At 43.3% G+C, this 12,226-nt stretch overlaps 1 protein-coding gene across 3 annotated transcripts in view; it reads right to left on the reverse strand.

Annotated features, from left to right (window-relative positions):
* LOC123792533 (serine-protein kinase ATM) overlaps positions 1-12,226 on the reverse strand; it is a 126,395-nt gene that overhangs the window by 26,963 nt on the left and 87,206 nt on the right. For all 3 annotated transcript variants that reach the window (XM_087868467.1, XM_087868466.1, XM_045797711.2), the window contains 8 exons: positions 11,080-11,235; positions 8,135-8,222; positions 5,376-5,464; positions 5,175-5,277; positions 4,504-4,652; positions 2,829-2,933; positions 1,472-1,591; positions 204-438 (listed from right to left, as the gene is read on the reverse strand). In XM_087868467.1, coding sequence (XP_087724593.1) covers positions 204-438; positions 1,472-1,591; positions 2,829-2,933; positions 4,504-4,652; positions 5,175-5,277; positions 5,376-5,464; positions 8,135-8,222; positions 11,080-11,235 — 1,045 coding nt within the window. The remainder of the gene's footprint in view (positions 1-203; positions 439-1,471; positions 1,592-2,828; positions 2,934-4,503; positions 4,653-5,174; positions 5,278-5,375; positions 5,465-8,134; positions 8,223-11,079; positions 11,236-12,226) is intronic.

The following is a 12,226-nucleotide window of genomic DNA, read 5'->3' on the forward strand; positions in this document are numbered from 1 at the left end:
GCAACAGGTTTGGAGAAGGGAAATACCCTGTCCAAGCCTTAAACTCAGGTCTGATGCCAAAATGAGAAATCTTGAACAATTATGCTAAACAACATTTTTTAGCAATGTTTCTCAATGACATTTCTGTTTTACGCATGCTTTCTATTTTCTGTCATAAAAGGAAAGGCTGTGGGGTGAGACGACGTGGTTTTGAATCGTATTACCTGAGTGTTCTCGACAGTTCGGGCTAGTATGGAGAGCTCTACAAGGTGCTTGGTGAGAATGTCCCTAAAACATTCTTTCTGGGAGTTCTCCATTTCCTTTTCCATCAGGATTTCCAAAATGACTGTGCGGAGAGCCATGATGGGCTCCTGAAAACTGAAATCACTGTCTTTGAGAAGCTGGGAGTGTTTCCGCCACTTAGCGTATACTTCGGAGGGCTGCCTATCCGTGCCTGATCTGAAAGCACAATCCAGAATTCATGTAAGCAAGAGAAAGGAAGGAAACAGAACCCCTATTTTACAGGTTCTACATTTAAGATCAATACAAAGGAGTTTTTGCAGTAACAACTAGAAATTCAAAATGGTTCAAAAGAAGGACCAAAGTTTAGAAAACTACAAAACCGTCAGCCCTCTGAGGGTCAGCAAAGGGGCTACAGATGATGAACATTTTCAAAGACTTTCTTAAAAATACTCTTCAACCTCACAAAAAGCAGCATTTCTAAGTATATATTCTTCTGAAAAGAGAACATTCATCAGGCCTGTCATACAGAACGCCTGCACCCGCAGTCCTGCTTCGGCACTCCCGGTGGCAAAAGCAGACATGTCAGCAAGGAAATGAAGTCACTAATTTCTACTGTGCCCAACTACACACAGGGGACGACTCTATGCATAATTATAGTTGCTAAAGAAATCACAATTCAATGAGAGAAATGCTGGCACCTGGCAAACATTATTTATTAAAGGAAGAGAAAATGCATACTGTACAACTAGTTTACATGAAAAGTCCGTGTGAAGCAGCACCGTCCAATCCTTCAGGACCCCTGCACTGACAGGAATCGAGGGGAAGCAGGGACAGGAAGAAGACAAGGTGAGGACTAGGAAAATAAAAGCTGCTTTTGGAAGCTTCTAGAACAGCACGGCGGAGGATACCTAGAACGACACTGATCCCACGGAGGGCTACAACAGAATGGCGCGCCACGCGCTCTGGCAAAAAACCAGGACAAAACAACTTTATCTGGGGTACGAGAGGGGAACAGCTGCAAAGAAGAAAGCACAATGAGGCTGCATTTCAAAAACTTATATTTTTACAATAAATATTTTTGAAAATGCTTCTTTTAATAAGAGCACAGCTCACGAGGCTAATCGACTTATATCTTGATAAAAGAAACAAACCTACTGACAGCCTCTTTTCTTGTTTTGTAAGTCACTGCAGAGAGGAAACAGCAGAGCTGTGCTTGAGGGTTCATTACGAAGTCGCACAAAGCACATACCTGGCGAGCAGCTCCCCAATGTTCTCGAGCTCACCGATGGCCTGCAGCCTGCTGAGTGTGGGGTACAGGGAGTACACAGACTCGAGGCCCCCCTTGCACAGCTCCTCCACTTCTTTCACCCTGGAGGCAGAAAACACAAGAGGTCTTCAGGAAGATAGAAGTTCAGATCTGCTCGTAAAGAGTTGTTCTCACTGGCTCTGCTGGTGACTGCTCCTGACATTCGCAAGCACCAGCACAATGCGCCCAGCACAGAGTCATCACTCGGACCGAGAGTTCATCCTGGATCTCCCACTCTGGGCTGCTAACCCAGGCCATGTTACTGGGTTCCTACGTTTTTTCCACTTTCAGAATTATTTTGAAGCTTAGAGAGCAACATATGGAAAGAGCATGACAAAACAGCCAGCACTTAATAAGCACTGAAATGGTAGTGAATATTTCCGTAATAAAATACAGGATTTAATAGGTCACTAACTACTGTTAAATAAAAACCAGTGTGTTACGTGTGTTTAGTCTGTTAAGTACCTTCTTGTGCACGATCCCATCTGTGCCTCATAACAAGCCCAAGTATCGGTAAGTCCTGACCAAGAGTCACCACTTTACAGAAAGAACACTAATGCTAAGTGGTAAATGCCACACAACTACAAGATTAAAACTGTCAGGACACAGAGGTCCAGAAAGCGGCAGGGGGGTGGGGGAGAGTCAACAAGACGTTCTTGAGGGTTCTGCACAAAGAGCTGACCTGGTCCCAAAGGGAATTTTTTTTTTAAAGGAACGAAGAGATTTGAAACACATGAACAAATAAAAAGGTATTACATAAAAGAAGAATGTAACAATTTATGTAATAAGCACCTAACATGAGCATGGTGCTAAATCTAAAACAACAAATAGCAAGGTTCTATTAGTACTATATATATCTAGATACACACATACTTGACAAACATGCATTAAAGAAGTCTCTAATATAAAACATCTGGAACACAGAGAATCCCTCTTCAAGATACGGAAGACAACTGTTAAGACAGGCACACCCACAGGTCTACAAAAACCTTCCTGCAGAAAAGAAAACGCATCTGAGCTCTTATTTCTCAGACGTACAGAAGCCATAAAGGTGTAGTCACAGGATTTCGCCTCCCCCGTCCGCACTGCTTGAGCATCAGCGCTGGACCAGCACGATTCACTACACGGGAACTTGGTTTCTGAGAGGACAGATGGGAATGACAAAGAAACAACCAGCCCAGAGCCACCAAGTCCTTATCCCTTCCCCAGTGCACATCCTCACACTAAAACTATTCATCAAGTTTTCAGAAAAGAAGCCATGACATTAAATGTTAAAATACAGTAACTCATTTTATAATACCTGGCATATCTGAGACTTTCGTAAAATGTGGAGAATTCTCTATCTCTCAGAGACTGCAGAGCATTGTACAATGATTCGTGGTAACTGGTTCCTTCCACACCTTTGCTGTGAGATAATTAAAAGGAAAAAAATGTAATTATAAACAAAGAATCCTAAAATACACCTGTATAAGTCGTTTCACTAAAAAAAAAAAAACAAAAACCCAAAATTTGACAACTAAAATTAAGACTTCTCCATTTTAAAAAATGCATTTCTAGGAATTTTGGCAAGAAATACAAAGAATTTTGTGGATCATTTAAATTATTCAAGCAGGGACTCCTGGGTGGCTCAGTCGTTAAGCATCTGCCTTCGGCTCAGGTCATGATCCCAGGGTGCTGGGATTGAGTCCCACATCGGGCTCCCTGCTCAGCGGGGAGTCTGCTTCTCCCTCACCTGCTGCTCCCCCTGCTTGTGCTCTCTATGACAAATAAATAAAATCTTTAAAAAAAATACTATTCAAGCAGAAAAAAGTAAATTTCTCAGACATTTTGCCTGGTTCTAACTATGCTACATTCTCTTTCACTGACTCTGTGAACACCGACTGTGGGCCAGGAGCCGGGCACCACGTTCCAGAGGCAGGGGATCCGTGAGTGGACGAGTCAGATGGCATCATCATTCTCATGGAGTTTATGCTGTGGTTTGGAGAAGATGGACATTAAATTAAAAACATAGTGGACAGTGACGAGGGATGTGCGGCGAATTAAAAGAGGGTACTAGAACGCCCGGGTGGCTACTTAAGATGGGTGGTCAGCCCAGGTCTGAGATGTGAGCCTGTTGAACTAGAATCTGAATGACAAGACACCACACACGTGGAACAGGCCTGAGGCAGAAACAGCGTGGCCTGCAGGAAGAACACAGAGAAAGCCTACAGGCCGACACGCAGCCCACCCCGGGAAGAACGGTCTATGTGATCTACAGAGGAAAGCAAGAATAAGCTCCACTGGGAAAATGCTGTAAAAATATGCAAGTATCTCTCTAACTTTACAGCAATCTAACAGTTTGAAATCTGAAAGACACTTTAATGAAATTTTTTTTCAAAGAAGGCAATTCAACCTATAATCCGTATGATTTCATTTTTTTGGTGTTTATATCACAAGACTTTTTACAGAAAAGCGAAATCTTTTATTGGATTAGGTGTTTGGCTTTCCGTTCAGAAAAAACGGTGACATTACGATACAGGTTACAGGCGGTAACTTCCTGTGTTCCTAGTTTAGCAGCATTTCTTTATAAAGGGAAATATCTGGTCAGTGAAGACAAGCAGTCTTCTGTGACCATCCAGCCAGTAAAAGTGCTGACCGACTCGAGTCTGCAGAGGAGTGGGAAGGGAAAGGACTCTATTTTTCTTTGGATTTATAAACAAAAAGACTCTCATGAGAACATATGTTTTCGGTTTCTATTTTCAAGTGTATCTTGGGGGTGGGAGTGGAGTTGCCCTAACTAAGAAGAGGGTGAAACTCAATCCCCGCACATTCACTGCTTCCTGCTGTCCTATTTAAGCCACGTGGGCGTATCTACAGCGGACAGCATCTACGACACACAAAACACGCAAGCCGTTACACTCAGAGAGTGAGACCACACACAGCTCACTGCGTACAACTCGAGAAATGGCAGTACAAAGAGTCCGAGCTCTTCTTACTTGACGGAAAGGCAGTGGTCCCACTGCATGTTCCTCCAAGCTGCCTGGTAGTGGAGCTCCTGCAGCTCAACGCACCGCTCCTTATTTTCATGATCTAGTCCTTTTAAATAGACGGAAAGAATATGGCAGAGTCCCAAATTCTGCAAGGCCTAAGCAGGAGTTCAGGGGAAAACAAGTTCAGTACTCGAAGGTAGCAGAACTAGAGAAACAAAAAATAGCAATCAAACACGAAGAGTAACTTTCACAACACATCACTGAAAATCCCCAAAGACTGTTTGGTACGCTCCCCCCAGAAACAAAGGGGAAGCTCCCAAGACTCCGCCCTGTGATGGAAGAAGGTCTACGGAACGTCAGCCAGCAGCACAGGTGACAGTGCCGGGGCAGGACTCAAACGCAGACTGCGAGGAACAGTTTACGTAAGACACACCCACCACGTGGCACACTGGACGCCGTGAAGAAGTGTCTTCTGCTGTCAGCTAACAAGACCACGATCAACAAATCTACACTCTCTCTGAGGTCAATCACCTGCCCGATTCAGTTGTGTCCCCCTGGGTTTTCAGGCCAGTGCCTGAAGAGCAGGTAATGTTCTCACATCTAGTGTCTCCACGGACAGACTGCAATCAGCCCAGTGCGAGGCTAGCAGTGCTTCTCCAGGGCAGAAAACAGCTCACCTGGATTATCCCCGCCTGGCGGGTCGATGAGGAGATGGCCGTCTCAAGGTCATATGTCACCAGGGCTTTCCCCCACATTGCTTCATGTTCATATGTTCGCAGTCTGTAACAAAAGATTTCCAACACACCTTTGAGTTCCACCTGCATGGAGGTCTTTCACAGACAGCATTGCAACAGCATTATCTAGAAACATGCGCTTACCTAGTGAGAGGCTGTAGCAGTTTCCCTCCACCACAGCCATACAGACTATCGGGCTCTCCTATACTTCTGTAGATTTCTAAGAGCAGATCCTAAAAACACGGCAGCAACAAACATTGGAGAGGGAAAAATATCACTTTATGAATTTAGCAAATTGGAAATTTTATCATTAACAACATATATCTCCTAACTCTAAATGTTATGTTATAAAAGTCAAAGATAGGGATACCAAAATATAAAGTTTTGAACCAGCAACACAACAAATTGATCCCAAAGGACAGAACTAATGACTCCCTGAAAAGAACTGCTCACGATTTCATGAATTAAATAAATCAATCCCAATCTACCAGGCTTTTAACACACACAAAATAATCATAAAAACACAAATAGGGCGCCTGGCTGGCTCGGTCAGAGAAGTGTGCGACTCTTGATCTCAGGGTCATGAGTCTGAGCCCCATGATGGGTGGAGAGATCGCTTAAAGATAAAATCTTAAAACAAAAACAAAACCATTAAATGCAATCCCTGTCAAAATACTACAGCATTTTTCACAGAGCTAGAACAAACAATCCTAAAATTTGTATGGTTCCACAAAAGACTCTGAATAAAAAAAAAAAAGAAAACAAAAACAAATAATCCTATCAACAGCTCAAACTGTGCAGGGGAGAATGACATCTGCGAAATCTGACTCTTGAAAAATAAAGGTCACGAATTTTTCTTTGGAAAAAAAACAAACCTCAGAATTGCATTATGTTACAACTGGTAAAATGTGGTATGGATGAAGAAGTGGCTTACTGACTCGAATCTTTGTTGTAAAGTTTGCACAAAATTGATTCTGTTTAAAACCATCTCAGTAAAATAAAAATGAAAACAGAAAACTCAGTTGGTTAACCACGCAACTCTTGGTCTCAGCTCAGGTCTTGATCTCAGGGTCATGAGTTCAAGCCCTGCGTTGGGCTCCATGCTGGGCAAGGAGCCTACTAAAGGAGGGGAGAGGGGAGACAGAGAGGAAAGGAGGGGAGAAAAAGAAGAGAACGGGAGGAGAGGGGAGGGGGGGAAAAAAGAAAAAGAGAAAAAAAAGAAAGGAAAGCAAAGCAAAGGAAAGAAGAATGAAAAAGCTAGAAACATCTGCACAGAACACCAGTGAAGCCCTTTAGGTGCCTTAACAGTGCTTGCTCTGGGAAGTATTTACTACATACAAATTCACTGACACTGGCATAATTCTATACTTTCAATTCTAATTAAACTGTTTATATTCATGAACATGAAATTGAGCCCTTGGTGTTGTTCATTCAGTACCCAAGCCTAGTACTGTGTCTTACACACAGAAAATACTCTAAAAACTCAGTAAAAGTGGGTAAGACTATAAAAAAGCAAAAAGGGAAAAGAGAAACAAGAATGGAATCAACCAGTAGAGAGAACATACTTCACACAAGGCGTGGTTGACGGTTCTAAGTGTTAATGAAACATTAGGGAGGGTGCTGAAGGGAAGGGGACCCCCCATTAGTCACATGAAGTTGGGGGGAGGGGGCATTAGCAAGTGCTGCTCAGGCAGGAGCCTGGAAGGGGAGGAAACAGAGACAGCAAATACACACGGGTCCTTCACAAAGTCCGGCCAGCCGTTAGGGAAGAGAGGCCAAAAAGGATGAAACAGAGGGAAATGATTTTGTGTTAGTTTGAAGGGAAATGATTTTATTTTTTCTTAAATAGGCTCCACAACCAACATGGGGTGTGAACCCATGACCCCAAGACCAAGAGCCTCATGGTCTAGTGACTGAGCCAGCCAGCCACCCCTGAAGGGGAGTGATTTTAGTAAGAGTCTAAAAATGTTTGGACACGCTCAGAGGGAGCATGGTAAAGAATAAATTCTCTGAGAGAGTTCATAAAATACAAAGCACAGGAAGGACTGTCATGACTAGAAGGGGAAGGTGCATCTCTAGCAAGAGGAAAGGTTACGAGGGAGCAGATACAGGGAGATTTTCATGTCTGATGGTGGGATGTAGTGGGACTTCCTCTCTCTGTCCCGTTTTCTTCCAGAAGCAGGAGGCAAGCAGGAGAGACAACCAGGGGTTTAGGCAAAGTCAAAAGGCTGAAACTGTTATTTCAGAGGAATGAGGTGATCAAAGAAATTCAGTCAGGATGGACATTAAGAGATTTATAGAAGAAGCCATCTGCCCTGAGATGTGACATACAATAAACAAGTAAAGAAATGAATATATGGGGCGCCTGGGTGGCTCAGTCGTTAAGCGTCTGCCTTCGGCTCAGGGCGCGATCCCAGGGTCCTGGGATCGAGCCCCACATTGGGATCCTCCGCTAGGAGCCTGCTTCTCCCTCTCCCACTCCCCTGCTTGTGTTCCCTCTCTCGCTGGCTGTCTGTCAAATAAATAAATAAAAATCTTTAAAAAAAAAGAAATGAATATATAAATGTTAAATGCTATAAGAAAATGAACAGGCTACTGTGGCAAAAAACATATGGTACAAATTCACCCTAAGAGGTGGTTTTCCTTCCAACTTTCAGATAAAGGAACTCAGGGTTGAAAGGGTAAGTACTTTTGTGCAAGATTTTACAACTAAGTGGCAGAGTCAGAATCAGAACTCAAGTCTGTTTGCTACTCCAAGGCCTAACCTTCAAGCCAGGAACTTATGTATATGACACGCAGCCCAAAAAGTAATGTCCGTCTGAAAATCGAATGACATCTCTATAATCTCTGTAACAAAATAATAATCCAAAATATAAAACAAATAAGGACACTATAATATTTACCTGTAAACTTATTCCAGTTTCTTCTTTACTTTTTTCACTCAAACTAGAAATAGCTGTACTCTGGCTTGCTTCTTCAAACGTAAGACTTCTGTTGGTAACAAAAGCACTTCTTTTAATGAGAATATACTATCCTGAAGCTTGCTAATATACACAGGATAGACGTGGATGGGAAAAACTAACCAAGGTCACAGATAAAACATAATGAACCATTTACACTTTAAAATGTAACAGAACTTACACGTAGGATGGAAAAAAAATTGTATTAATTTTTTGAAGGAGAATCAAATTTTAATGACAATCTGATATATGGGAAGGCCATATGCCAAAATACACTTATTTACAGAGCCAGGCCTGTTTAAAAATACATGCTCCCAATTCCCAAATATTCTGTCAGTGGTTTTACCTGACGTCCAACCTCATTAGTGATCATGGGCACACAAATTAAGACCACACTCCGACACCACGTGCCACCCGATAAACTGGCAGAAGTTAAGAAGTCTGATAATATTAAGTGTTGAGAAAGAAGTGCATCAGCGGGATGCAGCTACACCCAAGATTAAAACCAACAAGCAGCAGGACGAAAACTCAGATTAACTCAAGGCCTTAGCTTAAAACCACACATTTATATGTAGGACATTCAGGCCCGTAAGTGATTTCAACTCAGAAATCACGCCACCTATGAACTGTTTATGACAATAATAATCCAAAGTGCAAAATAAATCTCATCATAAGTGACAGCACCTCTATCATTACCTATCAACTTATTTCCGTTCGGCTCTCTTCCTTAAATGTATGGCTTTCTACTGATCTACTTCCTCACGAACTACATTTCTGAGAAGTATGCCAACTGGTATAACCACGTTAAAAAGCAACTTAGCGCTACGGAAGGCTGAAATTCTGCAGACCCAGCAACGTGGTAATTCCACACCGAGATACAGATCATTAAGCAGGGGACGAGCCAGTGAGCTGCGGTGCGGCCTCCCGCGGCACAGGACGTCGCGGTGACGACTGAATAACCACAGCCACACACGACGTGAAGCTCACAAAACACTGAGCAAGAAACAAGCTGCAGAAACGTACACACATAATTTGCCATAAAGCTCAAAAATGAGGAAAACGAAACTGTATTTACGGTTCATGCGCGCTGATAAAAACAGCGTCCGTCAGAACGAGGAACACAGAACGCGAGGTAACACTGACCCCCGGAGGGGGCCCAGCGGCCGAGTGACAGACTCGTACTGACCACATCCACGCTCTCTGTGCAGACACGACATACAGTTCCCTTACTGACAAGTCATGGAGAAAACCGTTTTCAGAGGAGAAATCTGGAGAGTGGGGGAGCCAGTCCTGGAGGTGACCACTTTGTCAGTCCAAGGCTGTAAGTGACCCAGGCAAAGCACACGGCCACCCCGGCAGCTACCACCTCCCGGAGCAGGAACACCGAAACCACCGAGGCTGTGAGTTAACACCCGTGCTCTAAATCGCTTTGAGGGAGTTCTGGATTTCTTTCTAAAAAGATTACGGACACTAACTTGAAGAGTTCATCTGTTCTCAAGAGCAAGTTAACAAATCAAACCGCAGGGCACCTAATGGAGTCACTGAAGAAAACTAGCATCCTCCCCTGCCCTCCATGGAGCCTGTGACTCTGTCTGCCCCCCCTCTGCCATCAGGCACCCGGGGGAAGAAATCAAAACCAAACTGTCAAAGCAAACGGCAAGCCTTATGTGGCAAGGACTCGTTCCTAAAGTTAACCAAAATAAAAATCCAGGCCCTCCTGCTTATTAAACAAGCAATTTTGCAAAAATGTGCCAAATTCTATAGTCACCTACCTATAAATTAAGATGACTTTATTTAAGTCATCGAAGAGCTCAGCTATTCGCTCCTGATAGTAAGAAATACTCTTCTGTGAAGCCGAGACACTGAATCATTCAGATCATAGTTACTATGCAGACTCTGGCTCAAGTTTTACGTCTCTCAGAATAAGCAATAATCAATTTCTTATTACTCATTACATACCTAAAGAACAGAATTGTCAAAGTCTATAATGATGGTGAACATATGTTACACACAGTATCTACATGTTGTAGATTTTTGTTTTCAGTTGAAAAGCAGAAATTAAATACCAAGCCAGAAAGTTAATAAATCAGTCCGCGTACACTGATTTATTTATGTTTGGAGTAGGATCTGAATTCTGGCTCTTGGTTTTCCACAGTCTAAGAACCACAGTGCTTCCAGCTTAAGGACAATCCAGAGCAGAAACTGTAAGTCGCAAGCATGAGAAATGTGGTTGGAAGACGAGGCTGACAACAAAAATAAACACGAGGCCACATCAAATGAATAAAATCTGAGGAGGGCAGTTGGGGTACAACAGTGAGCACTTTCCACTCTCTCACCTTGCTGTTTTTTCTTTTCCACTATGATCTAGGACAACACCTATTTGACCCTTACAAGAGTTCTAACTCTTTAAATCGGTAGAAACACAGGCAGACAGCAAAGTAATCGAAGCGATTCAGTCACAGAAAGAAGTCGGTTACATTACTTTATAGTCAGTAAGTAAAGCGGATCTTAAACAAGCTGGGGTATTAGTGGTAAAACTAATATCACAGAAATCGGGGAATCACTCGATCACATGAACACTATCTTTGATCACTTATATTAAGTTCCCAAAGCTACCTGCTATGGAAAATACAGAGAAAAGTAACTGGTCTCTGTCCCTCAGGAGTTCACTATCTGGAGAATTTCTACAATTCTTAAGTAATAAATATCTCTATTTTATTTCAGAGAATAATTACTTGTTTCTGTTAAAATATTATCATTTCACTTTTAAAGACAGGAAACTTCTAAGACGTCTTTTAAATGGGAAAGTGGGAGCAAAACGAACCACATACCTTCACCGAAACAAGGTCAACACCGATTTAAAAAACCGAAGGTCTGAATTCCATTACCTTTTGTCTTGGTCTTCCATGCTTTTCTTATCTGCGTAGATTTCTGCGTAGAGCAGTGCTGTAAAGTGAGCAGCACAAGACTGAGCCACCTTGGCAACCTCTAGATAATTCAACTCCAGCCAGAAAGCATCATCGAAAACTGTTCCTAGGGAAGGTCTAAAGAAAAACACCACAAGCAGTCAGGCCCGTTTCTCCAACTTCACTATCAAGAGAAAAGCACGCTCCTCTAGCAGTGCTATCAAGCGCTGGTTATCAAATCACCAGAACCCGCATGGCCCCAATATACAGCTGTCCCATTCTCAGCTAGCACGGCTGAGCCCTATCTCTGACCCCTCGTGGATCACAAACCACGAAAGCCACAGGTCATCAGCTCATACGAACATGGGGTTCATACCTGCCCTCCATCAAGGGTCCACGGACTGCAGGCCAAGCACGGGCTGCACGGAACAGCGAGTAACACCGACACAAGTCTTTTCAAGTGGCCAACTGAATGAAATACTGTTTCTGCTAAACACGATTATGTTTTCTTCCTACTGCAGTTCATTTTCTAAGTTACAAAATCAAAATCTTCTGTGGTAACAGGTCAGGACCGGAAGGGACCACAGACACCACCTTTCCCAAAACCAACACTCAATATGAGATGGGACAAGGGATGGTGAAGAGCACTGATGCTGGAGGAGGGCACAACCTGGTTCAGATCCAGCTGGACCCCCCACTACAAGCTGCACCACCTGCAGCAACTTCCCTTCTTGAGCCTCAGTTTCCCCACTCATAAAGCCCGGGGACAGTACACGTCAGCAACAGTCGCTGTGATGATTAACTGATGCTTATCGGGCTGATCAATCAGGTGTAAACACGTAACAGGAGCCACTGAGGAACCTGCATTTCGGGGATCACACAGCTCCTTAAGTACCGGAGCCGGACTCGAACTCAGGTCCTTACACCCTTTTTTCTATTCATCTTCTCTCGAGCTCTTCTTTGAGGCCTAATTTTATCTTCTCCAAGGCCTGCCCACGTCAACACCATTCCACCTCCGCAGTAAACCCACACTGAACGATTCCAAGGTGAAAGCATCTCCCCGCCAAGAAAAGAGAGGCTTCCGGCTACACTTACAGCTTTTTATGGGCTTTCTCAGAAGAGGATCTGG

This window comes from Ursus americanus, chromosome 16 (genome assembly GCF_024610735.1).
Source record: "Ursus americanus isolate L20-20 chromosome 16, mUrsAme1.1.p, whole genome shotgun sequence".
Taxonomy (NCBI): domain Eukaryota; kingdom Metazoa; phylum Chordata; class Mammalia; order Carnivora; family Ursidae; genus Ursus; species Ursus americanus.